Source organism: Eleutherodactylus coqui, chromosome 5, assembly GCF_035609145.1.
Source record: "Eleutherodactylus coqui strain aEleCoq1 chromosome 5, aEleCoq1.hap1, whole genome shotgun sequence".
NCBI lineage: Eukaryota > Metazoa > Chordata > Amphibia > Anura > Eleutherodactylidae > Eleutherodactylus > Eleutherodactylus coqui.
The window spans coordinates 229,094,152-229,122,144 of record NC_089841.1 but is presented as its reverse complement, the minus strand read 5'-3'; the positions used below and the strand labels follow the sequence as shown (position 1 = coordinate 229,122,144).

The 27,993-nt window shown below is 43.1% G+C and overlaps 2 protein-coding genes and 1 long non-coding RNA gene across 3 annotated transcripts in view; 2 read left to right on the top strand and 1 right to left on the bottom strand.

The window, feature by feature from the left end:
* The window catches only part of IFT74 (intraflagellar transport 74), an 84,319-nt gene extending 67,368 nt beyond the window's left edge, over positions 1 to 16,951 (top strand). The window contains exons 14-20 of the mRNA XM_066604297.1: positions 948 to 1,001; positions 3,816 to 3,913; positions 4,116 to 4,242; positions 11,364 to 11,527; positions 14,384 to 14,509; positions 15,090 to 15,150; positions 16,646 to 16,951. Coding sequence (XP_066460394.1) covers positions 948 to 1,001; positions 3,816 to 3,913; positions 4,116 to 4,242; positions 11,364 to 11,527; positions 14,384 to 14,509; positions 15,090 to 15,150; positions 16,646 to 16,761 — 746 coding nt within the window. The 3' untranslated portion in view covers positions 16,762 to 16,951. The remainder of the gene's footprint in view (positions 1 to 947; positions 1,002 to 3,815; positions 3,914 to 4,115; positions 4,243 to 11,363; positions 11,528 to 14,383; positions 14,510 to 15,089; positions 15,151 to 16,645) is intronic.
* On the bottom strand, positions 225 to 27,494 carry LOC136628414 (uncharacterized). Its single transcript, XR_010792876.1, has 5 exons — positions 27,458 to 27,494; positions 17,423 to 17,531; positions 13,367 to 13,463; positions 1,228 to 1,349; positions 225 to 710 (listed from the first exon to the last, which is right to left on the bottom strand). It is a non-coding gene; the product is annotated as an uncharacterized lncRNA (long non-coding RNA).
* Positions 27,495 to 27,636: 142 nt separating this feature from the next.
* Positions 27,637 to 27,993, top strand: part of TEK (TEK receptor tyrosine kinase) — a 104,461-nt gene continuing 104,104 nt past the window's right edge. The window contains exon 1 of the mRNA XM_066604296.1: positions 27,637 to 27,822. Coding sequence (XP_066460393.1) covers positions 27,771 to 27,822 — 52 coding nt within the window. The 5' untranslated portion in view covers positions 27,637 to 27,770. The remainder of the gene's footprint in view (positions 27,823 to 27,993) is intronic.

Genomic DNA, 27,993 nt, shown 5'->3' with positions numbered 1-27,993 from the left:
CACCCCTCTAATACGAACCTCACATGCTCGCCTTCAAGACTTCTCTAGAGCAGCACCCATCCTCTGGAACGTTCTACCCCAAAACATTCGGATAATTCTGGACGCACTGAACTTTAAACATGCCTTAAAGACTCACCTCTTCAAAGTAGCATACCAAACCTCCTGATCTAGTCCCCCACCCCCACAATAGGCCCCCTGCCCCTACTTATGGCTTTCCACTTTTGCCTATTATGTACACTTTTCTGCCCCACACCTCCTGCACATAAGCAAGTATTAACACGCCCACAAAGTGCTTTACTATTGGTTGGAAGTATGTTCGTGGAAGTACGCGATTGGCTCTTGGAAGAACATAAGCGAGTATTAACACGCCCACAAAGTGCTTTACTAGTGGCTGGAAGTATGTGCATGGAAGTACATGATTGGCTGTTGGAAAAATAAGAGCACCTTTCAACACCCCCACAAAGTGCTTTACTATTGGCTGTTACTTCATAAACAGCGGCATAAAAGCTTCGAAGAATCATTCACTGTTCTGATCGCTTGGGGAGTTGTTAGTGTCACTGTGCTTTATTTCATCTTGTAGAGGTTCTTGACTCATGGTGTAAATGTCTTATCAGGGAGTCACTTCCACTTCTGCATATGTATCCCAATTTTTGGCACATTTTTCTCCTAGGGGCTGTTCACGTGGCACTTCAGTCATCCGTCATATGCATCTGTTTTAATACAAAAAAAGTATGGAAATGTACTGCTTGGCGAACTCCTAGACTAAAATTAGTAAGCGCTTTACATTCTAGTCAATACACATTGCTCAGAATTGCATATGTTTATATAGAGAGTCCCATAAAGGTCTATTAGTGCCCTACCGCAGCTGCATATAACCATGTGCATAATGCTTTACGGCGAGTGTATGTGGTCATTTACATGTATCTGTGGTTCTTCTTTTATTCTAGGAGAGAAGAAGCAAAAGTACAAAGAACTAAGAAAGCGAGAAGAAAGCATGGACAGTAAGTGAGGCTTTATTCTCCTAGTATGAGGTTTGTTTGTCCATGCTTACACTGCCTGAATACAATAAAAATGCCTGCACAGCTCCTTTAGAGTGTTTTTCCATGCTGCCTCGTAAGTGTAGTTTTTTTATTATGTATCATTTATTATATTCTGAAATAGGAAGCTTTCTTTAGAAAATAAGAGTATTATGTCAAAATTCATCCTGCACACAATATGCTTGTTTACCTCTATGTCTTCCGTTGAGAATTGAGAGTCCTTCAAAAGGAAGAAATGCTTTACCAGGAAATTTAAAGTTTTTGTTTCCTGATTTTTCTTTTTTCCATCCACAAGCCACTTTTCCTCTGCGCCTTAAAACAAATAAAATAGAAACACACAGAAATGCCCCCGGAATCATTAAGCTGGGGAAAGGGATTTAGTAGAATTATTCTGAAATGAAACTGGTAAAGCAGAATGATAATCTTTTCAGGAAAAATAGTCATTTTATAACTGAGGAAATTAGAAATTGTAGAATTCAGGTTTTAAATAATTTCATAAAAGTTAGTAAAAGGGTTGCTTGCACATTCAGCTGATTAGGAGCCCCTTTTTGTAACCCCCATTCCTATCTCCTATATAACCTTGAGTCTTATGGGGCTTTCAGACGGGACGACAGTCGGGTAAACGACTGCATGAGTGCTGACGTCGCCACGACGGTCATTAGCGCTCGTGCAGACCATTTAGACAGGCTTCGTGGCTGGCTCCTCGCTAAGCGCTTCGACTTCTATGTGAAGCGCTGAGCATGGAGCATTTAAAAATAAAGCCAGGGATAGGTTTATGCCGCCTGAAAGTCAGCGATGATAAACCGTGAACGTATAGTGAGCGATTTTTTAATTTTGTATTTTTTGTATTTACACTGCACGATTATCACTCACATTCGGTCGTTTGAATGAATTTTGAATGATAGTTGTCCCATCTAAATGGCCCAATACTCAGGACCAAAAGATTTTATTTCAATTTATAGAAGAATTTACACGATTTTGTGATTGTTTTTTTTTTTCCCCTTGAGAGAACAGTGACATCATCGTCTCAAGCAAAGAGTCTCGCCACATTGTCTCAGAGTGACTTGCAGTTTCAAATAGAGCTTCTCAGAGCAGATAATTCCTTAGCCACTCTTACATAAAGGGCCTTTTACATGGGCTAATAATCAAGAATCAACATTAATTCAAATGTTTCATTATCCCATGTAAAGGTGCTGGCAGTCAGCTGAGAAATAAGCAAAATGCATCACCAAAAATCATCTTCGGCAGCACACCTGCCCTTGTAAACCAGTTATGTGCTGCTATTGGTGATGAATGTGTATGGGGAATAAACTATCAAATCAATGATCATTTGTTCCCCATCGGCCTGGGTTGAAGACATTTCGAATGAGCGCCATTGTTGTTGATCAGCACTTGTAATGAGGCTCAAATTGAACCATGTAAGGCCTCATGTCCATGGGCAAATCGGGTTTCATGGGCGGGACCCCACCCTAAAAAAAAAAAAAAATTATAATTCCCGTTAAACTCCTTTCATTTGGCTTATATGTTCGGTTAATTAGATATCTTTCATAGACTAAAACGGAAAATTTGAGTGCATGTGTAACCACTTTTCAACAGGACCTCAGCCGGCCTTTTCTTAGGATAGGTGAGAGTCCAAGCGGTAGGACTTCCATTGATCTGCCTTGTATGGCATACACTGTGAATGTTCTCTAAACGTCAATTGTTAATAAGCCACCTTAATGTAAATATGGACACAAATCTTTACAAACTAACATTACAATGATTAAACATGCAATCATTCACTGTGTAATTCTTCTCCTCCTTCAAGTCAGTGTTAAAGGGGTTTTGCGACTTCTAGAAAAAACGTGCAGGGCTGGAAATTAATAAAAATTGCTAATTTAATTGTATCGACCACTCATATTCCCCACTTCTCTGGGCTCATGGCCATTAATGCAAGAGTTCAGTTTCGGCCCCCCAACTATGGTTTTCCCCAAAAGTAAGGCCTAACCTGAAAGTAAGCCCTACCCTGGTTTTCGGGGGAGGCTTGAAATATAACCCACCCCTGAAAATAATCCCTAGCTAAAGTACATGAAAAAAAAAACATCAACACTCACCTGGCCCGCGGCTTCTGGGTCCCTCGCGATGGTCCCCGACACTACGACATTCACGTGGCTTTGAATACCCCGCCTGCAGCAAAACGAGCACTACGATTGGATCGAGTGCCAGCCAATCAGAGCTGGCATCACTGAATGTCTGTGATTGGTTCATCGAGCGCTGGCACTGATTGGCTGGTGCTCGACCCAATCACTGTGCTTGCTTTGCTGGAGGCAGGGTATTCAAAGCCTCATCACCAGAAAGAAGAGGAAATCCCATCACGGAGGACACTGCAGACTGCCGTATCGCCGCCGGAAACAAGCCGTGCGAGGCACCTGGGCGCCGAGGACCAGGTGTATAAACCCCCCCATCCCCAAACCCCTCCCAAAAATAAGACACTATGCCTCTTTTGGGGCAAAAAGTAATATTAGACAAGTGTCTTATTTTCAGGGAACACACAGTACTCACAGTGGTCCTTCCAGTAACTTGCCACTGAGTCACCAAGTCTCATAAGGGACCTATCAAAGTAGCATCTCAAAAACATAAGGATTATTTACAGTTTCACTTCTGTTTTTCTGATTTTCTATTTTAGTCAAACTGGATCAGTCAAAAAACTGCTATTGTGAACGCAGCCTTACTCCATAGTGAGTTTTGTAGCGGCCCCATAGTGGTTCTCTTCTCACGGCTTTCTCGTTATGCTTTCAGGATTTTTTTCCACCTTTGAAGAAAATAAGAATCAAGAAGTGGAACGGAAGTCTGAGATAGAAGCAAATATTGTCACGCTACTGGAACACTCGAGCAGGGTGAGTCCTGTATAGGAGGATATCCTTTGTTATTTAGAGCTGTCTAATAATGCCTGTCCTCTGGCACTGGATATAGTAAGTACATCACACGTTTTGCATTACAAATAGGACATGCAATATAAATTTTGTTTTCATGATTTCCTTTATAATCTGTTTCCTGCTGAAGCTGCATTCATGTTGGCACCGTTCTCATTTCATTCAGAATATCAATCGAATGAAACAAATCTCCTCGGTTACCTCTCAAGACCTCAAAATAATGCAAGAGGACCTGACTTTTAAGGAAACTGAAATGCAGAAATCTCAGAGCACCGCCAAAAATTTGTCATCTGGTAAGGAGCGTCACTGCCGGCCTTGGATAGCGGTTTATATAGATATTATATGTGCTTTATTCTGATGTATTTGCTATATTGTTCATTGTAAGAATCCGGAGGACTAAAGGGAAATGCTGTTGCTACAAAAAGCGACTGAAGTGGATCCTGATCTTGTCACTGATTTGGTTTTCTTTTTTTTTTTTTTTTTATAATTTACAATAAATCCATATATAGGCACTCTATGTAAAATCTATGGAACCCATCAACATATTTTCTAGTGAAAAAAGTGAAACACAACAGCCACAAGTAATTCAAGCTTCTCTGCTACCCTAAGAGAAACTGTATTGTAGACATATATTGTATAAAGGGGCGCTATTCGGTAAAGATATGCTCATGTAGTAAGACATGTCATACCCGTCACAGCACTTTTTCCATAAACCTGTTATAGGACTCTTAATGGTGTGAGTCCCCTACAGATCCTTTGGACGACAGTAGGGAACAGGCCATGTACAGTCTGTGTGTTCATGTGGTTAGCAAGAACAGAACATCATTGACCCAACTAATACCACGTTTCTAGACTGAGCTATAGGTTTGCAAAAAATAGAAACGCAATTAAACTAACCAAAGCTCTACCAAAGTAGTTGCCAATGTTTATTTCTTGTACGCAGGAATGGGCTGTTGCTCTCACATTCTGCTGCCATCAGCACATCTCTCCCATTCATCCCTGTAGTAACTTTCTGCAGTGCAATCACTATCATCGGCTAGCGCCTTGAAATTCCGTTATATGCAAATGGTTTTTACAATGACCAAGAGAGTGCAATCTCTTTGAAACATTCGAAAAAAATTACATACCTCCTATGAAGATCACAAATAAAGTGTTCCATATACACCAAATACATAACCCTCTTTTTTTATGACCATAGACCCTTGAGACTTGGTATAGTTGAAACATGTTGGGACTATTCTTGGGGTTTATTTACAGTGTGATATCTATCCACAGGGCTTTTTGGGCCCAAAGTCTTGCCCCAGCGCCTGTTTTCCCCACCTGGATAGGGTACCCTCTCTCGTCTCATTTTTTTTCCAGATGTGATACAGGTTGGAAATATCCAGGGGTTAACAGTATTATTCATTGTATGTTCATATGTGTGTACATGGTAACATAGTATGTTCGGCTGAACGAAGACAATGTCCATCTAGTCTAGCCTATTTGAACCCCCTTGTTGATCCAGAGGCAGAAGCCAGTTAGCCAATTGGGGTAAAAATGCCTTCCAGACTCCATAATGGCAGTCAGAATAATCCACGGGTTCTTTTAAAGTATTTAAATAAGAGTTATATTTTATTTTATACATTTACCCATTTTCTCAGTGAATCTAGAAGACCTTTAAAGTGATTTCTTTCCTCCTTTTGTATTCAGAACAACAGTATCAGAGCTCTATATAGCAGTCCCTAGAGCTAGCTATGTAAAATCTATAGTATAACCTCACAAAATTTAAATAAAATAGAGCTGCCCTTAGAACAGTTTTTTGGGGGGTGAGGGGAGCAAGGTTATTACAACCCCTAATTCCAAAAAAGTTGGGACACTGCATAAAAGTTAAAGAAAGAAAGAATGCATGGATTTGGAAATCTCATATGTTGTTGTTGTTAGCTGTTTAGTCATTCACGACCCTAAAGGCTCTGACAGTATCAGCCATCGTGTTCTTTGGCGGCCGGGTCTGCTTTTGCCACTGATCTGTCCAAGCATTATAGTTTTTTGTAGCACTCTGCTCGCATTACATGGCCAAAATACATGAGTCTGAGCCCGGTCATCTTGTCCTCTGTGAGTCTAAGTCGGGTCATCTTGTCCTTCAGCGATATATCGGATATTATACGATTCAGGACTTCTCTATTTGCTAGTCTCGCCGTCCAGGGCATACGCAGCAGCTTTCGCCAGCACCACAGCTGAAATGCATCAATCTTCCTTCCATCAGTTTGTTTTGCAGTCCAGCTTTCACATCCGTACATGACTATGGGGGATGCGGTGGTTTGCACTATCCTGCATTTAGTTGCTATACTGATATCTCTACTTTTCCAGATTTTGTCCATGTTTAGCATTGTGCTTTCCCCCCAATGCTATCCTACGTTTTATCTCTGGCATAGATTCTCCAGCCTGGTCAATTTTTGAGCCACGGAAGATGAAGTATTGCATGCATTCTATGACCTCATTGTCAACTTTGATTTGAATTTGGCCATTTTTTGCAGTTTACCTGAATTTAAAGAAGACTAAAATTAGGATGAAGCCCGTTTTTTCACTTTCAGTTATAATCTTACATATCAGCTGCTTCAGGCCGGCTTCGGTTTCTGAAAACAAAGGTCGTGTCATCCACATAATGGAGATCGTTGATGTTTCTTTCACCTATTTTCACCCTGATTTCCAATTCGTCTAGGTCCATTTTACGCATGATCACTTTTGCATATAGGTTAAACAAGAAGGCTGAGAGTTTGCAGCCCTGTCGGACTCCTTTGCCGATCCCAAACCAATCTGTGCCCCCATACTGTGTTCTCACAGTGGCTTCTTGAGTGGTATAAAGTGATTTTATTAGCTTAACTAGATGTGCTCTTGTAGGGCCTGCCATGGTCGACGCAGTCAAAAGCCTTGATGTTGTCGATGAAGCACATGTAGATATTATTCTGGTATTCTCGAGCTTTTTCAATAGTCCATCACAGGTTTGCCATATGGTCGTGGGTGCCGCATCCTTGACGGAATCCTGCCTGTGCATCAGGGAGTTCCACTTCAACTACTGATCTCAGTCTTTCCTGTATAATTTCAAATCTCATATAACCATATTTTATTCACAAAAGAAGATAGAACACATATCACAAGGTGGCAGTGAGGCATTTTTCTGTTTAATTTAAAAAATGTAATGCATTTAGAAATTGATGGCAGCAACACATCTCACAAAAGTTGTGTCAGGGTTTACAAAAGGCTGGAAAAGTAAGTGATACTAATGAAAAAAAGCTGGAGGGTCAATTTTCTACTAAATCACATGACAGTATAAAAACAGCATGTTAGAGAGGCAGAGTCTCTCAGAAGCAAAGATGGTCAGAGGTTCACCAATCTGTGAAAAACTGCATTGAAGAATTGTGAAACCATTTCAGAAAATGTTCCTCAATATAAAATTGCCAAGACCTTGAATATCCCACCATCTACAGTACATGGTGTCAAAAAATGTAAAGAATCTGGAGAAATTCATGTGCACAAGAGACCGACTGTCAATATTAGATGCTTGAGATCTACAGGCCCCCAGGCAGCACTGCATTACCAACAGGCGCAATTCTATAATACAGATCATTGCATGCGCTTAGGAATACTTCCAGAAAGCATGGTCTGTGAACACCGTTCTTCATATAGTTCACAAATGCAAGTTAAAGCTCTGTCATGCAAAGAAGAAGCCGTATATGAACGCAATCCAAAAACGGTGGCGTTTTCTCTGGGCCAAAACTCATTTAAAATGGACTGAAGCAAGATTGAAAACTGTTCTGTGGTCAAATGAATCAAAATGTGAAATTTTTTTTGGGAACCATGGACAGAAGAGAGGGACCATCCAGCTTGCTATCAGTGGAGAGTTCAACATCCTGCATCTCTGATGGCATGAGGTTGCATTAGTGCCTATGGCATGGGCAGCTAAGTTATCTTGAAAGGCACTATCAATGCTAAGCAGTATATAGAGATTTTAGAACAACATATGCTCCCATCCAGACAGCGTCTCTTTCAGGGAAGGCCTTGCGTATTTCAGCAAGACCATGCTAAACCACCAGCTATATCCATCACAGCAGCATGGCTTCACAGAAGGGTGCTGAACTGGCTGCCTGCAGTCCAGACGTCTCACCAATAAAAAACATTGGGCACATCATGAAACAAAGGCGACCCAGAACTGTTGAGCAGCTACAATCCTACATCAGACATGAATGGGACAACTTTCCTCCCCCAAAACTCCATCAATTGGTCTCCTCACTTCCCAGATGTTTACAGAGTGTTGTAAAAAGTAGATGGGATGCTACACAACGGCAGACATGGCCTAATTTTTAGGAGATGTGTTGCTGCCATGAACTTCTAAATGAGCTAATTTTTTACAAATTAAATTGAAAAATGTCTCCTTGTCACCTTCTATTATATGTTCTATTGTGAATATAGTTATATGAGATTTTCAAATCGCTGCATTCTTCTTTTCTTTACATTTTACACAGCATCCCAACTTTTTTTTTTTTTAATTCGGGCTGTATAAGCCGGTGTAGACCGGCCTGTGATTCAGCGTGCTAGAAAATCTGGACAGTTTAAATAAACCAATGTCTCCTTCTCCCCATGCTTTCATGGCAGCGGAGTGTGTCTGCAGCCTGACAAATAGATTTGGGTTCAGACAGTGTAGCCAAGATGAAATGTGATCTAAACCTCTTTTAATGGCTTGCCGGTGAATGAAAAAAAAAACCATCATCAGCCCCGCAGAAGAAAAAGGAAGCTGCCCAGAGTAAACAATTTCACTAATGCTATTGTTCCTCAGATGTTTTTTCTAGGGTCAAGAAGTTTTGGTCTCGGGCTGGATTGCTTTGTACATACCTTCTGCCACTTCTCAGCATATCTAGAGGAACCGGCCTGTATCCTCTTCCTGACTACAGTTATTATTTATTTTTTATTCTTTAGCGGCAACGTCTTTGCTTTCCCTGTTAGTCTAAGATAAATAATAATGCACATATGCTGATTTCTGAATCTTGTCAGAAAGAAACATGAAATTATTGTGGATTAATTGTAGAAAAGAGAGAAAGATCAGGCTCCAGGATGTTCTGAAGAGTCAAACCTTCTGATGGCTGCAGATGGTTACCACGATCCTTACTTATGTATTTTGTCTGCTTTCACAAAGTTGTTTGTTTCCATTTTTGTTGTTTTTCTTCTTATTTGTATTCTGCAATATTTTAGTCTAGTCTTACCATGTGACATCGGACAGCAGCACCCAACAAGTAAAAATGTCTTACTGGTAAATCAGGAGTTTGAGATGGCTGCAATTTGGTAATTATGCTTAATTTACAGGTATGTTCTGATTTTTCTATTTTGTTGTGGCTAGCATTTTTGCTTAAAGGGAGTTTCCGACGGAGAATACTATTGATGATTAGAGATGAGCGAACTTACTCGTTTAGGGCGTTTTTGCAACTCAAGCACCACTTTTTCCAAGTAATCGACTACTCGGGCGAAAAGATTCAGGGGGCGCCGAGGGTGAGCGGGGGGTTGCAGAGGGGAGTGGGGGGGGGGTGCTCCCACCCGCTCCACCACGCTGCGCCCCCCGAATCTTTTCATCCGAGTAGTCAGTTACTCGGAAAAAGCGGTGCTCGAGTGCAAAAACGCCCTAAACTAGTAAGTTCGCTCATCTCTATTGATGACCTATCCTCAGGATAGGTCATCAGTAGTTGATCGTCCAGGGTCCATCATTAGGGACCCCTGATTTTGTGTCTATCAGTGCTGCAATTGCACAGAGGTCGGAGCGGAAGCAGAGGACGTCTCTGCTCCGACCTCTGTGTAGTGGCCGGCGCTTGTAACTGCAGACACGGCTCGCATTGATTTCAATGATAGCCTCACTTGCGGTTATACGCACCGGCCACTACATAGAGGTCTGAGCAGAATCTTCTATTCTAACCCATGTGTAATTGCAGCACTATCAGCTGGCGTGCCTTCAGCTGATCGGTCGGGGTCCCGAGCAACGGACCCCAGACGATCAACTATTGATGATCTATCCTGATGATAGGTCATCAATAGTATTTTCCCTGGAAAACCCCCTTAAGTGACAATAGGGAGTTTGGTTTTGAATGAGCTGCTCAGACACTGCTACTCCTCTTGTCACTATTGCATAAATGGCCACCGCAGCAAAACAGGAAAAAATGCCAATACTTTATCTCTGTAAGGTCTGTGTCCCATGGGCATATTTGCGCATGCAAAATTTGTGCACACAATATACGGGGAATAGAACCAGTGATGTCAAGGGGTTCGTTCACGTGCGCATATTATGTTGATTTTCTTTTTACTCTATAATATCTTAGTACAGTAAAACAATGGCGACAGCCAAGTGTCAATGTATTTATTCACTGTATCCAGGGGAAATGGCAAAAAACATCTTCCAGAATTGTTATTGGGGAATGCAAATATTGACTGAAACAGATTTGTCAGGAGGGCCGACGGGTCCTCTGTAGGCCGAATGCAGACGGCTGGGTCCAGAGGCGTAACTTGAAGCTCCTGGGCCCCAATGCAAAACCTGGAACGGGGCCCCCAACTATAATCCTTTATTAATAGTACTGGGCTCCCTATATGGAGAAGAGAGGCCTTATGAGCCCCCCAAGGCTCCTGGGCCCAGGTGCAACCGCATCCCCTGCATCCTCTATAATTACTCCCTTGGCTGGGTCGGATTCTGACTGCGAGATTCTCACAGCGTGATGCGATCCTGTGCCCCTGCAGTGACCACCGGCTTACCTGTCCGGCATCTTCACTCTGCGCTGTGAACGTGCCAGCTGGGGCACAGCCGCACATGCGCAGTGCAGGGCCGGCACGTCATAGATGACATGGCCATGCAAACCTCACAGTGAAATAGGACATGCTGCGATCTCCACCCCGCAAGTGATTTTCGCTCGTGGGCATGGAAATGCATTTTTCAGTGCATGTCCTATGGGCTCCAGATCTCCCAGTGCAAATACGCCCGTGTGCATTAGGCCTTACATCCAATGGGAATTACATTTTAAAAAGTTTCCTAAGAAAAAAATTAGCGCTGTCCATAGTAGGTGGTTGTCCTCGTTTTTATAGGTGAGATTCAGTACTTCTAAAGATAAATAATGTCTATGTACCTAATTGTAATCCCATGACATTCAGGAAAAACGGTTTATCTTTACATTTTCTTGGATAAATGACACATTTTTATCGGGTTTCTATATTTTTTGTACTATATGTAAAGCACTGTGACTATTGGAGCCATTAATACTGTAGCGTTAACAATAGGATACCCCTAAAACGCACAGACCTGGCGCACACTTTAGGGACTCCAGACAAATGTTATCCTATCGGGTTTTCCTTTCCGTTGCAGCTAAAGTTTAATGGCGGTTTTCCTATTGATTTACGTATGTGTTCTCAGAGAGCCAGCGTTTGCAGCAGGATCTGCAGAAAGTAGAGCAGCTGGAATCCAAGATAAACAGCGAGATGACTTCCCTGAAGGAGAAGATCCAGCAAATGTCTGAAGGATTAGAAACCTACAGCGACTTGGACGCCCTCCGAGCCTCAGCAGAAGAAAAGAAAAAGGTAATTGTGGAATGCCATTTACTCCGCTCCTGGTATTGTATTAGCGGGCAGCAAGCGGTCCCCCCCCCCCCATGGTTACATCTGCCCCTCCTAGTGCCCGTTCCTACTACTTATCGGGATTAAAATGGTAAAATTGGGGTTTTTACCTTTATGTTGTATATAAAGCTTTTGTGATGTTGATGTGCGTGGCCTAGTTCAGGAATAGCCAATTTACTAAACAAATGGAAATGAGGACACATCTTGTACTTTATAGCCCTTCCTGTCTATAAAAAAGTGATTATAGTGAATAAAAAGTGCTCGGAATGGAGGAATGTTCTAATCTAAATTTCTAGCACCACCACGAAGCTCATGAAAAATTGTAGAAAAAAGAATTCTGCTTAAAGAGACACTCCCTAGAATTTTTTTCTCATCCAATTTATAACTACCCTCCAGTGTGTGTGTGTGTGTGTGTGTGTGTGTGTGTGTGTGTGTGTATGTATGTATGTATGTATGTATGTATGTGTGTATATATATCAGCTAATATTACCATATCTAGTTACTCCTTTCTATCTTAATAGCTCTGTTCAGTTGGGTCATGTGATCTCATGGAGCCCCTCTTAGAGATTACTTGCCTTCCTGTTCCTCTGAAGAGGTCCCCGAATCTCAGTTACCAGAACTTCCTGTGTGATGAAATTACATGGACTGTACCACGCATGCTGTTGACAAGCGGGTGTGGGAGCATTACTGCTGAGCATTAGGGGCTCCTGTCACACAGGTATAATGAAGGAGATGATAGTTCCACCTCCTGACTGTAAACGTATGGTTTGTAGCTTATATAGATGTGCTTTCTGTAGCTGCTCATGTGATGCATTATGGGATTGATAGCACAGTATAGTAATGGAAAAAGCAGGGAGAAATCTTAAAATCAAGATGGTGTCTGATAAGTATCAGACAGGAGACTGCATTGTATGGAAGTAACTACAATATACTATGTATAGGAGATGTCCAGAGTATAACAGGCAATCAGATGAGGGATGGAAAAAATGTATTTTCATGGGAGTACTGCTTTAATTTACAACTGACATCACATTATATTTATCTGATATGGTAGCACCAAGTACTATTGTTGGGAAGAGACTGTTAAGACCATGCACATCAGCAGCACAAGGGCTTTATATACTGCATATATACAGTATTGTGCAAAAGTTTTTTAGTTTACATTTACGTATGTGCAAAAGTTTTAGGCAATGTAAGAATAAAAAAAAATATATATATATATCTCGTCTGATTGACATTTTTTTAAGGAATTCGGCATTGGGGTTATTCCAAACATCTTGGAGAACTGACCACAGATCTTCTGTGGATGTCTGCTTGCTAAAATCCTTCTGTCTCTTCATGTTATCCCAGACAGAATGGATGATGTTGAGATCAGGGTTCTAAGGGGACCGTATCATCACTTCTAGGACTAGTGCTCTTCTTTACACTGAAGATGGTCCCTAATGACATTGTCTGGATGTTTGGGGTTCTTGTCCTGCTGCAGAATAAAGTTGAAGTCAATCAGACGCCTTCTATATATATATATAATATATTGTGTCGGATTTTATATAATATATATATATATTTATATTTATTCTTACCTTTGCTCACTTGCCTAAAATGTTTGCACATATTGTACTGCACAAAGGTACACATGCCGTCTCTCAATGAAACTCTACGAAGGACACCGGGATCTCTGAAAAAGGATCAATGGTTCATCATACTTCCCATAGATGAGGTTCCCAGCGGTAGGCTCTGAATGCACTATTTAATAGGGTTGGTTGTACAGACCACAAATATATATCTTGTCAGTAAAATACCTACCTGTTATTGATGCAGCGGACAACAGGAGGGTGGAGGGAAGGTGCATCTCATGGGTAAATCAGTTGGAAGAAACAGGGAGATGGAGGACACCAGAAATCTATTGGTAGAATAAAGAACAATCGGGGGGTGCTACATGTCTGTAGGGGATTTGACCAGTTTTATAAAACAATAAATTCTGCAGTCCCACAAAAATCTTTATTATCATGGGAAGGAATGCGTAACAATTATAGGAACAACTAAAAAAAAAAAGGGGCACAAATTACCCATGAGATAATGGACAACTACCAGATGGCATATCAGGATTACAACCATAATCTGTCCTCTGCTCTAAAGATACTTTTAAATGGATTATCGTTCAAAAAATTGTTAAAACGAGCAAAAGTGAATGATAACTGTTTGGCTTGGATGGGACCGAATGAGAATTGTTCTCTTTTCATTCTTCGTTCAGTTTATGCAGTCATTAAACCCATCATTGGCTCGTTCACTCACCGTTCAGTTTAAGCAGCGCTCGTGTGGTCCCTCTCATTTGATTATATGTGAAGCCTATATGCAACGGGAAAGAAGTAATGGTTCTCGTTTGAACGAGCCAACAATGTATCAGCCTATATAAACGGGCTGCAAGAAAGCGAGCGAGCCAGCGGTGACATCACTCACTTGTTCAAACTATATCGGCTCATCTAAAAGCGGCTGGAATTAACCATTTGCATATTACTTTTTGTTAGTTGGTCTTATTCATATGTTAGCCTCCTGCACAAGAGAACATGCCTTACACAGTTGTCTCAGCACCCCTGGCTGTATTGTATGGGTCTCTCCAACCACAAGTGAGCGGACAGCTTCCCTGTAATTCCAGAGATGAGAACAGATGAGAGATCTGCATGTGATTGTGCCGTGGATACACCGATTTGATAATGAACTGATAAAACAAATGGATTTGAAAGCTTTTCTATTAACCTCTTATTTGTCAGTATGTGAGAATTCAGGTAATACTTTGTAACTGGAAATTGTTTGTTTTATCAGAAACTCCAAGAAGATAAAATAATTTTGAGCAGATGCAGAGATACCTTCAAGAAGACAATGGCCCATCTGAACTCTGAGAACGAACAACTGAAGTCCCAACTGCAGGATAATGAGACCCACTCTCAGGCAAGTACTAACCACATGCCACCCCTTCCTGTTCTACTCTGTTTACTCCACTTTCTCTATTATGGATTGTGTGGACGATTTGGAAGGGATGGTAGTTGTATAATATGCAATCATATGACTTTGACGTGTGCTGGGCATGGATCTCGGCTCTGGAGTATCGCAAGCAAGTGTTTTTCTGGAACGTCTTTATTGATAGCCTATTCTTTGAGGATTGATCAGTGGGCGTTCATCCCCTGATTGGTACAGCTGCTCGTTCCTACAGGGGGCTGTGTCTGGTACTGCAGTTGAATCTCTTTCACTTCAGTGGAGCTTAGCTGCAATACATAGCACAACCGCCTGGATGGATCAGCCACTGTACCTGCCTACACAATGAAGGGGCTGTCTGCTGATCATTGAGGGTCCTATGGCCTGACCACCTCAAAATATAGAGGGCCTATCCTAAGGCCTGCACATACCCTTTAAAATCACTAGATGTCTTACTTCTATTCCTGACGTAGGGGAAATGACTATTTCGTACTGCTTTCACATGTCCCCAATAACAGCTGCCTTTCCACATATATTTTATGTTTTGTATTCATAGCTCACAAACCTAGAAAGAAAATGGCAACAGCATGAGCAAAATAACTTTGTGATGAAAGAATGTATCCTTTATGTATTAGAACCAGAATACTGAGGGATAAAACTAAATGAATGGAGGGTCGGTGAAAACCGCTCTCCGCACTGCTGCTTTAACAGGAAGGTAAGGAAGTCCTTACTTTGTCTTTTTCCTTGTTCTTCTCACAATAAGGCCGGCTGTCCACGGGTGCACCGCCACGACAGCCGCTGCAGGGGAGCATTATCTCACCGCGACTTTCCGCGATGAACCTATCATTATCATAGGTTCCTGGCATGCCGAGATTTTTATACACGAGCGGAAAATCGCTGCGATTTTCCACTCGTGTACATTGTGCTACACTTTCCATAGTTATCCTATGGAAAGCGTTCATTGCGTTACTTGTGTGCGGATTATCGCCGCGGGTAACACAGTGAAATATCGCCTGTGGACAAGGAGGTCTTGGGCCTAAAGCCTTTTCTGTGTTATACAGTCTCCCAGTGAAGTGCCGACACAATGTGGGGGTTCACAGCAAGGTCTTGTTGTTCTAGGTATGTGCCAATTGGAAAGGGAATTCCATAATAAATCAGTAAATCAAAGCTCCTTTAAACCCTACCTTTAGTGCATGCATTGGGAAATGCTCCCAGTATATACACTGAATGATCTATAGGGTAAACTTATACAGATTTTTGCCTTACCTGTAGCTCATAAATATTTGCACACATATTTTAAAAAACAAAAAACTGTACTGGAAAGAATAGTTAATTGTGATTTTCAGCATAAACAGGGTTCCATAAAACGAAGGTGTACTAGATGAGCGAGCATACTCGGTTCGGGTGTTTTTGCACTCTAGCACCGCTTTTTCTGAGTAACTGACTACTCGGACGAAAAGATTCGGGGGGCGCCGGGGGTGAGCGGGGGTTGCAGAGGGGAGTGGGGGGGAAGAGAGAGAGCTCCCCCCTGTTCCACACTGCTACCCCCCGCTCCACCACGCCGCCCCCCGAATCTTTTCATCCGAGTAGTCAGTTACTCGGAAAAAGCGGTGCTCGAGTGCAAAAACGCCCTAAACGAGTATGCTCGCTCATCTCTAATACTGAATACAACTGTACAGCAGCGTTGAATCAGCTGTATGATCGGCACATTTACTAACACGCTCATATACCCCTTTAAGATGAACCGATTCTTCCGCTAATTCGTTCGCGCTCGTGCAACCTGTTTAGACAGGCAGATCATCATTGAGCATCGTTCACTTCTCGTTCATTCCTATGTGACGCACCAAGCAGGAAATGTTTAAACGGAACTACAAGTGAACAAGCCGCCAATGATTTTTAGGCCTGAACAACAAACAAAAAAGTACACGATTCTCGTTCATCGTTGGCTCATGTTTAAATCGAACGATTATCGTTTACTTTCACTCATTTTAACGATTTTTTTTAACAACGATCGTTACATCTAAATGCACCTGTAGATGAAGAGATGTACGTATTCACGTATATTTAGTATGAAAATTGCATTAGAAATACGTCCTTAACATCTCTATGCAGTCATAGCGTCAAAGAGCCAAGAGAGTGACTACAAGCAAGTGATGAAGAATGTAACTAAGCAGATAGCCGACTATAATAAGACTCTCATAGATGCTCTGCAGAGCTCCAGGAACTGAGCCTTCCTGCATATTGGCAGTAGAATCACTGTCTCTTTCTTAAGCATTAATCTGAATCCTCGCGGTCTAAGAAGCACATATTGGACCGTACTGTTGTTTTTATACAAATTCTCTGATATGTTGGTAAACGCACTTTTTGTAAAGTTGTCAGACTGTAGCCGTGTATGCTAGAGAATAAATAGGAGGGATTTCATTATTTGGTTGAAAGTGTGGGATTCTTTTTACAGAAAGTGTTGTACACTAAGGATGAGCGAGTATACTCGCTAAGGCACTACTCGCTCGAGTAATGTGCCTTAGCCGAGTATCTCCCCGCTCGTCCCTAAAGATTCAGGGGCCGGCGCGGGGCGGGGAGCTGCGGGGGAGAGCAGAGAGGAACGGAGGGGAGATCTCTCTCTCCCGCCCGCTCTCCCCTGCTCCCCGCTGCAACTCAGCTGTCAGCTGCGGCGGCCCCCAAATCTTTCGGGACGAGCAGGGAGATACTTGGCTAAGGCACACTACTCGAGCGAGTAGTGCCTTAGTGAGTATACTCGCTCATCCCTATTCTACACGCTTTGTCAACAAAAATTCAAGCCCCTAGAAGTTGTTGTTTTGCTGCAAAATTCAGTATGCAGATACATCTCAAGCAGATATGCAAATGATGAGAGATGAACGGTCTTCTCACCTGAGGCCCTAAAAGTGGTTCCAACTTTGGGCTATTAGAAGGCTCCTAGAGGCTCCTTGTGTGTAGTGACCTCTTCGCTTGTGTAGAGCTTGTTGACCACTAGACACCTCTACGACGCAGAAAAGAGATTTTGCTCAGTTGAGAGTTTAAGAGGGGCACATTATTGACATGCAAGAAGTTGGATGGGCTTATCAATGAATTTCTCACCACCTGCACCATTATGACCAGACTATTAGGAGGTGTTTGGATCAATGGATGCGTGAGAACACGCAAACAAGGTGACTGGGCTTGGGATGCCCTCAACAGACCACCAGTAGAGAGGATCATCTGATCGTCCGACAAGCACGAGTATCTCCAACTGTTTCATTGTCTGCCATGCAGATATGGGTGGCACCATTGCTACAGGCCCTGTGTCTGTCAGAATTATTTCCAGGCTCTTGGCTGAAGGACATTTGGTCTCATGGCATCCATTATGTGTATTGCCTTTGACACCCACCCAACGTCTCTTCCATTTGCAGTGGTCTCATAAATGATTAAACTGGACTGCTACAGGGAGGAACCAGGTATTCTTCAGTGACGAATCAGGTTTCGATGGCCATGTTCATGACTGAAGACCTAGGGGTGAGTGCTTTAATCCTGCCTTTCCCACTGCTGGTGTGTCTGGGGGGCCATCACATGCGACAGTCGGTCACCCCTAGTAGTGGTACGAGGGACAATGACAGCTCAGTGATATGTTAAGGACATTCTGCAGCCACATGATTCCTCTCATGGCAGCTTCCAAGAGGCATTTTCCAGCAGGGTAATGCTCGGCCACACACTCAAGAGTTTTACAGCGTGCCTCCACGAGATTGTCACATTTCTGTGGCTCCCTAGTCACCAGACTTATCACCAATGGAACATGTGTGCTATCAACTGGGACGCTAAATTTAAATGTCTACGAGTTTGCACAATCTAGAAGCTCAGTTACAGCAAGTTCAGATATCATATGTGGACTGTATGCCTCCATGTCCGCCCGTATCACATCTTGTATCTAAGCTAGAGGCAGTACAAAGGGGTACTAGAGCCTCCATGCCTGCCTGTATCACATCTTGTATCCAAACTAGAGGCGGTACAACAAGGTACTAGAGCCCCCATGCCCACCCGTATCACATCTTGTATCCAAACTAGAGGCGGTACAACAGGGTACTAGAGCCTCCATGCCCACCCGTATCACATCTTGTATCCAAGCTAGAGGGGGTACAACAGGGTACTAGAGCCTCCATGCCCCCGTATCACATCTTGTATCCAAGCTAGAGGTGGTACAACAGGATACTAGAGCCTCCATGCCCACCCGTTTCAAATCTTGTATCTAAGCTAGAGGGGGTACAACAGGGTACTAGAGCCTCCATGCCCCCGTATCACATCTTGTATCCAAGCTAGAGGCAGTACAACAGGGTACTAGAGCCTCCATGCCTGCCTGTATCACATCTTGTATCCAAACTAGAGGCAGTACAACAGGATAGTAGAGCCTTCATGCCCACCCGAATCACATCTTGTATCCAAGCTAGATGCGATACAACAAGGTACTAGAGCCTTCTTGACAATGTGTATCTATTACGTAGCAATTTACAGGCATAGAATATATAATTTTCTTCTATTCTCAACCTGTAGTACTCTAGGTGGTGCACTGCATTGTAAAGGGGGCATGATGGCTGACTGGTCCTATAGTGTAGGACTGTGACTTGCCCTGTTAATAAGGACAATCACAATGTTATTGGGCTACTGTGGCTTGTGCTTGTTTTGTTTGTACAATCTCTAATTTCTTCAAGTCAGTTTTCTAGATTATCTATAATCTTTCTTTATATTTATTTTTCTGCTAAAAATGAATAGTAAGTATATATTACGGAGTTTTCTTCTTCTGCCAAGTTAATACAAACTTTTTTCAGCCATTTTTTCCCATATATCTTAGAAAACTGAGAAGCAACCATAATTACAATGCCCTGAAAACTTGTCACTTGGCTCTTACAGATTCCTGCTTGGCAATTGTAGCTTGTATGCAGCAAGAGAGTAATATAGAATGCAAATATATCATTGCACACGCATGACAGCTGTAACTAAGCTGGTGACTTGTAGAATTGGCATCAGTCATACAACAAAAGAATGAATTTTAATAACCGAAAAAAGAAAAAGACTGATATGTAAGAATAAAACTGAAAGTGAAAAAATGGGCCTCAACCTAAATTTAGGGAAGACAAAAATTATCACGACTGCAAAAAACGGTCAAATTCAAATCAAAATCGACAACGAGGCCGTAGAATGCGTGCAAAACTTAAGCTTCCTTGGTTCAAAAATTCCCCAGACTGGAGAATCTCTGCCAGAGATAAAATATAGGATAGCATTGGGGCGGAGCGCGATGCTAAACATGCCCAAAATCTGGAAAAGTAGGGATATCGGTATAGCAACTAAATGCAGGATAGTGCAAACCACCATCCTCCCCATAGCCATGTATGGATGAGAAAGCTGGGCTGCAAAGAAGGCTGATAGAAGGATTGATGCATGAGCTGCGGTACTAGCGAAAGCTGCTGCGTATACCCTGGACGGCGAGAGTAACAACCAGAGAAGTCCTGAAGAGGACCAAAAGAGAGCCTGGTAACTGCAGGCTGGTAAGTCTCACTTCAGTAACTGGAAAAATATTCGAGGGGTTTCTGAGAGACCTCATCGTACAATACCTCAAGGAGAACAACGGAATAACTCCACACCAGTATGGGTTCATGAGGGGGCGATCATGTCAGACCAATCTGATCATCTTCTATGATGAAGTAAGTTCTACGCTGGACCTGGGAGAGTCTATTGATCTTGTATATGTGGATTTCTCTAAAGCATTTGACACTGTGCCGCATAATAGGTTGATATACAAAATGAGGCAGCTCGGATTGGGTGAAAACATGTGTATCTGGGTAAAGAACTGTCTCAGAGATAGAAAACAGAGGGTGGTAATAAATGGTTCATACTCTGATTGGGCCACCATCGCTAGCGGGGTGCCACAGGGTTCAGTATTGGGCTCCATTCTGTTCAATATATTTATCAACGACCTGATAGAGGGGCTGCGCAGTAAAATATCAATATTTGCAGATGACACAAAATTATACAAGATAATTAATGCACCTGAGGACAATGTGCGGCTACAAACGGACCTAGATAAGCTGGGGGCTTGGGCAGAAAAATGGCAAATGAAGTTCAATGTTGACAAATGTAAGGTTATGCACATGAGCAGGAGGAACTGATGTCATCAATATACACTAAATGGGGTACTGCTAGGGAAAAGTGATATGGAAAAAGACCTGGGGGTACTAGTGGATTGTAGACTAAACTGGAGTAACCAATGCCAATCAGCTGCTGCAAAGGCAAATAAAGTCTTGGTGTGCATTAAAAGAGGTATAGGGGCGAGGGGCAAGAAAATTATTCTCCCGCTATATAAGGCACTCGTCAGGCTCCACATGGAATACTGTGTACAGTTCTGGACACCTGTGCTTAGGAAAGATGTTACAGTGCTGGAGGGGGTTCGAAGAAGGGCAACTAAACTAATACATGGAATGAAGGGACTGGAATACCCAGAGAGGCTATCAAAATTGGGATTATTTACCCTGGAAAAAAGACGGCTAAGGGGTGATCAAATAACTATGTATAAATACATGAGGGGACAATACAACGATCTCTCCCATGATCTGTTTATACCCAGGACTGCGACAGTAACAAGAGGGCATCCGCTACGTCTAGAAGAAAGCAGGTTTCATCACCAACACAGAAAAGGGTTCTTTACTGTAAGTGCAGTGAGACTGTGGAACTCTCTACCTGAGGACATGGTAATGGCTAAATCCATAGAGGAATTTAAGAGGGGACTAGATGTCTTTCTGGAGCGGAAGGATATTACAGGATATAGATTTTAGGAGAGCAGCGGGTTGTTGACTCGGGCCTTACAGATAGGTAGGAACTATTAACAGGCTGAACTAGATGGACGTTGTCTTCATTCGGTCTGGCTTACTATGTTACTATGAATTGTATAGACCTGATGACTGAACTCAGGCTCACAGAGGACGAGATGACCGGGCTCAGGTTCACGGAGGACAAGATGACTGGGCTCAGGCTTACTGAGGACAAGATGACCGGATTCACTGGAGGGCAAGATGGCCTGAATAAGGCGCACGTATTTTGGCCATGTAATGTGAGCAGAGTCACTAGAAAAATCTGTAATGCTTGGACAGATCAGTGGCAAAAGAAGACCCGGCCGCCAAAGAACACGATGGCTTGATACTGTCAGAGCGGATACTGGTATGGATGTCCCACAACTGGAAGAAGCAGTGCAAAACCGAAAAACATCGCGAGAGCTCGCCTTTAGGGTCATGGACGAGTAAACAGCCAACAACAACAAGGCATCAAATTGGCATCATAAGAATAAATTTTAATAACCGAACAGGATAATTCAATATGTTTACCGGAATACTTTTTAATCCATTTGTCACATAGTGTCTTTTACAAGCACATCTTCAGAGGTCCATCTAGAGCAGTGGTGGCAAACCTATGGCACGCGTGCCAGAGGCGGCACTCAGAGCTTTCCCAGCTGGCACTCGCCGCTGTCGGTTGCTCACCACATTAGTAAATACCGGCAGGGGTGCCGCAGCTCCCCTGCTGGTATTCACTCAGCAGCACTAGCCCCTCCTCTGACGTCTCCTACTTGGTTTCGCGAGAGCAGGGGGGGGGTAGATGTCTGGCAGCACGGCAGTGTGCTCCTGGGATCTGTGGCAGCAACAGTGCCAAGCAGAGGAGGTGGGGGGGTGGGAATTTGGGTCTCAGAGTGGGGGGGGGGGAGCTATTACTACAGGAGCCACTGTGGGTTGTCGTTATTACTACTGGGGGCCACTGTGGGATGTCGTTATTACTACTGGGGGCCACTGTGGGATGTCGTTATTACTACTGGGGGCCACTGTGGGATGTCACTATTACTGCTAGGGACGCTGTGAAGTGTCACTATTACTACTGGGGGCCACTGTGGGGTGTCACTATTACTGCTGGGGCCGCTGTGGGATGTCAGTATTACTACTGGGGGCCGCTGTGGGATGTCCCTATTACTACTGAGGACCGCTGTGGGATGTCACTATTACTACTGGGGCCACTGTGGGATGTCACTATTACCACTGAGGCCATGGTGCCCTGTCACTATTACCGCTAGGGTCGCTCTGGGGGGGGGGGGGGTCACCCTTACTGCTGGGGCCACTCTGGGGGGGTCAATATCACTGCTGGGATATGTTTACACGAAGTGGAAATGCAACAGAATGTCCTCAGTGGAAATTTCCGTTGCAAATTCCACAGCATTTCCGCATCCAAAAGAAGTCAAAATCTGCACCGCCTATTTTGAAGCAGCCCTTTCCTTTTAAGAACGACGGAGGTAAAAATCACACATCGTGATAAGCCCCGCCCCCTGACATGTTGGCACTTTGTGGTAAATAAGTGGGTTTTGAGTTGCAGTTTGGGCACTTGGTCTCTAAAAGGTTCGCCATCACTGATCTAGAGTATTGTTCTACACTATCGGGATAATAGCATTTGTTTTACAGCAGTACTTCAGGCGATTAACTTCACGTTAAAGCTGATCACAATTGCAGCACAGCTTCCGATGGGGCTTCATGAATGCTGATCCCAAAAAATCCCAAAGGTAAAGTTTTTGTATACTTGGTGAACTATATGAGCCTCTCTGCCTTTATAACAAAGAACAGTGGGATGAAGCAACGGCAATGTAATGTCAGCAAGAAAGCCTAGGACGGGATGAATTGGAAAGATGCCTGAAGGTGTGGATGCTAACAGGGGTTTGATCACTAGTCGGGCGTATGGCAGGAAAAGGAGTGGACGAGGCTGGATAGTTCCTCACTGGAGGAAGAGGAAGCAGAGCCTTTCAGGAACGGGAGCCGTAATACAAAGGGAGGGAGGGATAATAGCATGTGGAGGTGTTACATTAACTACATGTGTGTCACATCTTTAAAATATCTGCCAAATGCTGTGATTTCACTGGCATGACTATATATTCGGGTGCGGAGACCTGTTTGCCACTTATTGTTGTTGGATGGGAGAGCTGGTCTTTGTGGTTGTGGTCAGCATGGCTGCCCCAGTATGGAATAATACAGACCATCATTACATCCTCCGTTATATTCTATTATTTTAGTTTTATTATATACATATATATTTGCATAACATTTACATGAAATCACCCACCTGATAGCCGCTACCACTGTGCTAACGGGGTCCCAAATCTGCACTTTAGCAGACTTGCCTATTACATACATATCACATTCAGGGCTCAGTCACACGGGCGCATTGGCACCCGTACACCGCCGCCGATGCGCCCGTGTGACTGACCATACGCAGGTGAAACGCTATGATTTTTACACAGTGTATTACGATACGGTCATGTGAGCCTGGCCTAAGTGAATTTTTTTAATCACCTCTGGTAAAAATGGTCAATTTAGGGACATGAGTATCAGTAGAAAGCCTCAGTCACACGGGCGCATCGGCGCCCGTGTTACTGCACCCAGCAGACGGCCTTACCTGAAGACGGCCGTCTCTCTCCAGCGCTGATGAAAGAACACATGACCGGCAATGAAGCCGGTCACATGTTCTTCCACCCGGCACTGCAGAGAGACGTCCGTCTTCAGGTAAGGCCGTCTGCTGGGTGCAGTAACACGGGCGCCGATGCGCCCGTGTGACTGAGGCTTTCTACTGATACTCATGTCCCTAAATTGACCATTTTTACCAGAGGTGATTAAAAAAATTCACTTAGGCCAGGCTCACATGACCGTATCGTAATACACTGTGTAAAAATCATAGCGTTTCACCTGCGTATGGAACTGCGTATTATCGCGTTCTTTTTCGTATATTTCTTTTTTTTTTTTTTTCTTACATTTTCTTCTCTTAGCAACGTGTAAAAAAAAAAACCGCAGCACATATGCAATGTAATGGTGTATGCACTATATTTCAAATGCACCCATAGAGAACAATAGGACTCTAAGGCCTCATGCCCACGGACAGAGCGGGATATGCACACGGATTTCCGCCACGGGAGTTCCGTGTTTAAAACCGCGAGTGCCCGCAGTGAATTAGAATATGCCGCTATTTTTTTCCCTCGGCGTAAATCCATGGCAGAATCACGCATGTGAGCATTGAGCTATTAGGTCCAATAGAACCTAAGAATTCCGCCGGGGGACCGCAGTGAAAATCCCTAACGCGGTAAAATAGGACATGCTGCGAGTTGGGGTTTTCGCACGTAACCTGCACAATGAATATATGCAAGTGTGAGTGCAACAATGACGATCAATGTTCTTTCATAGATTACATTTACTATGTATTATTTGTGCCTAATACGCGATGCAAATACGTTCGTGTGAGCCCGGCCTCAATCTGTTTCCAAGGGCTTGCGCAAAAGATTATTATAGCCCTATACAGCCTACAAATAGCGTCAGTATGCATTATATACAGTGTTTCCAATGTCATACAGACAGGCTTTTTTATTGTATCATTTCAACAGGAACAACATTTTGGTATTCTTCTTCGAATGCCATGAGTGATCCATCTAGGGGGAACATCTCTCCATCATAAAATGCCATATGGACACACCATGCAAAAAGCATATGGAAACCCATTGAATTCTATGAACAGTGCTTAAAATACAGCTGGATCAAAATTGCATCCAGATTTGTATTCATTAGTGTTTTCTATTAGACAAAAATGGATCTGTTTAGCCAACGGAAAACAATACCAATTAGTGCAATACTGATGGATTATGGAATGTTTTATGTTAGGCCTATGTGAAATGTCTTGTATATTCACGTATTATGGCCATCATGTTTTTTTTTCCCACCGCGACTGTGAAATTGCATCACCGCACCGCAGTTTTGTAGTGATTTTGCAACATGGCAGCAAAAAAGTAGTTAATACATCCTTGCAGTTTTTTTCAGCCTTTGCATGTCAAGGCCACCATTTAGGCTGCCTTCACATGGGCCAAAGAATCGCGCAAGATTTGTGCGTTGTGAGACACACAAATATGAACTCCACGATGCTATGCAGGGAAAAAATTGCGGCCTCACACCACATGCTAGGTGCAAGCAATGCAATGACTCCTATTGAAAACAATGGAAGACACTCCGTGATTTCTACATCCTAAAGTGATGTGAGGCTGTTTTGACATAAAACACTTTGCATCCGTGGGGAATTCACATGGTGCGGAGCGCGATAAGAAACCAGGATTCAAGGCCCCATATCGCGCTCGCCCGTGTGAAGGTAGCTTTCATACATTCAGCCCTGCACCCATGTAACGCCTTACTGTCTTATGAGTCTTTATGAACAATGTTCATTCCTGAGCCGCAACCGATCTTAGTAACTGCTGCACATGCGTGTGCGTGGCTCCTGGTCGCATAAGGGGTTCAATGCCCATTAACTGCACTTGTCTTCAGCCAATGCATTCAGCTCCAGACTTCTTAACAACCCATATCTTTGCCTAAGCAATTTGGATTTTGAGCTCTTTGAAGGTTCGCTATTTTTGTTTTATGCAAATGGAAAGATGTAACAATGTCTCTAAAGCGCCACCTATTGGAAGGCAGCATACCTGTAAGGTAATGTCTGACTTTGTAATAAGCCTTGTAACAATGACTGGGAATAGAAGCCAGAGCCGGAATCTTCACAAGAAGGAAACGATGATCGTGCACAGACAGTTTGGGGGTTTTAGCCCCTCATCAGTGTGCAGTAGTTTTGCTGGCTTGGCTAGTGAGAGGGTCAGGAAGGGTATGATTTTCCTTAGGCTTGTACCTGTATACCGTGAACAAATTCTGCCTGCCCTGACCATTGTCCGACTGCCTACAGTTGCTGCCTGCTCCCTTGGTACTACAAATTGGTGTCTACTGTCCATCCACACATCAATCAATATTAATGAAGACCACTTCAGAGGTAGAGACCTGGGAATTCCCTGTGGGAAAGTCCATACATAATTTAGTTAGCTAACATAGTAACATAGTATGTAAGGCTGAATGAAGACAATGTCCATCTAGTCCAGCCTGTCTATCCTCCTGTGTTGATCCAGAGAAAGGCAAAAAAAAACCCAAGGGCAGAAGCCAAAGTCTAAGGCCCTCTCCATGCAATCAAAGTGCCACATCACCTATCGTCAGTATAAGTACACGTGTTCTGAAAGGCCCTCGAGTCTGCAACACCACTGAGCAAGGAACGCGAAAGCCAAAGAGGTCTCCAAATAGGTCAGAGACAAAGGTGTGGAGAAATATACGTATATCGGGGTTGGTAAAACATCCCAAACCTTGAACATTAAATCCAGTATAACTCAAGCATAGCACAACTATAAACCTGACAAGAGGAGGCCACACACCAAGACACAGCCTGAGCAGGGAGGACATTAAACAGAGACTCAACAAAGATAACTGAAGGAGCTCCAAAGATCTTCAGTGAAGATGGAAGTGTCTGTCTATTGGACCACTATAAGCCATCCACACCATAGAGCGGGGCTTTATGGAAGACTGCACAGAAAAAAGCCATTGCTTACAAGATTACAATTAGTGAAACTAGAATCAGTGTGATCATTCTATCTATTGCATATCCATCCTTCTATCACATATCTATCGCAAATCCATCTATTGCATATCTATCCATCTCTATCGGATATTTATTTATGCTCATTTCCAGAGATCTACTTTTATACCATTTGTTAGACATACAGTACCTGATTGTGAGTTATTGCTGCACCTCTACTAGAGACAATACTCAACACCATTGTTTCTCACTCCAACTATAAGCCTAAGCATTGGTATTAGGGCTCGCAGCAGTTACTACATCCAAGGAATTCCTGCAATTTTGATATTCATTTCTCACATCCCTGTCCATTTTAAACTAGACCTCTTGTAAACTGCCTTAATAACAGGCTACATGATAGTGTCTCAACCCATATCATTGGCATAAATCCCATCACATTAGGGGTACTTCAGTTACTTTTTAAGGTTTATCAATACGCACCAGTCCCAACACATAGCTTGATTGCTCTCTGGATCCCTCGCATTTTCCATGTTCTGTAAGAGCTGCTGGTACGAAATACCTTAAAGATCCTGCCTTTCACATCCTAATCTAAAAAGGAAACAGGAAAAAGGAACTTAAACTCCCAGAGCTTAGACAGCAGCGAGACAGTAGTATACCAGTGTCCATGGGAAAGCAGTGAGAACGTACGGTATGCTAGAGCAGCACCAAACTAAACCGTCAGGAGGAACTTATATGTGACCCGCACCAAATCTATGAACTCTTGTGGAAATTGGATGGATATATTTTGGAAAGCATGGATTTTTTAGCACTTTTTGTTGTCTGTATCTCACAATTCATCATTTCAGGTAAGGAAATCTAGAGGACTCCATGATTAAGATTGTAAAGCATGGCTGCTCTTCTGCTTTCTGTACCACAACACCGTTATGATACTCAATGAATCTCTTCTATCTGCTATTGTATCGTATTGAATTGCATCGTATAACATTGTATTGTGTTAGTCAATCCTGGAAAAGGTT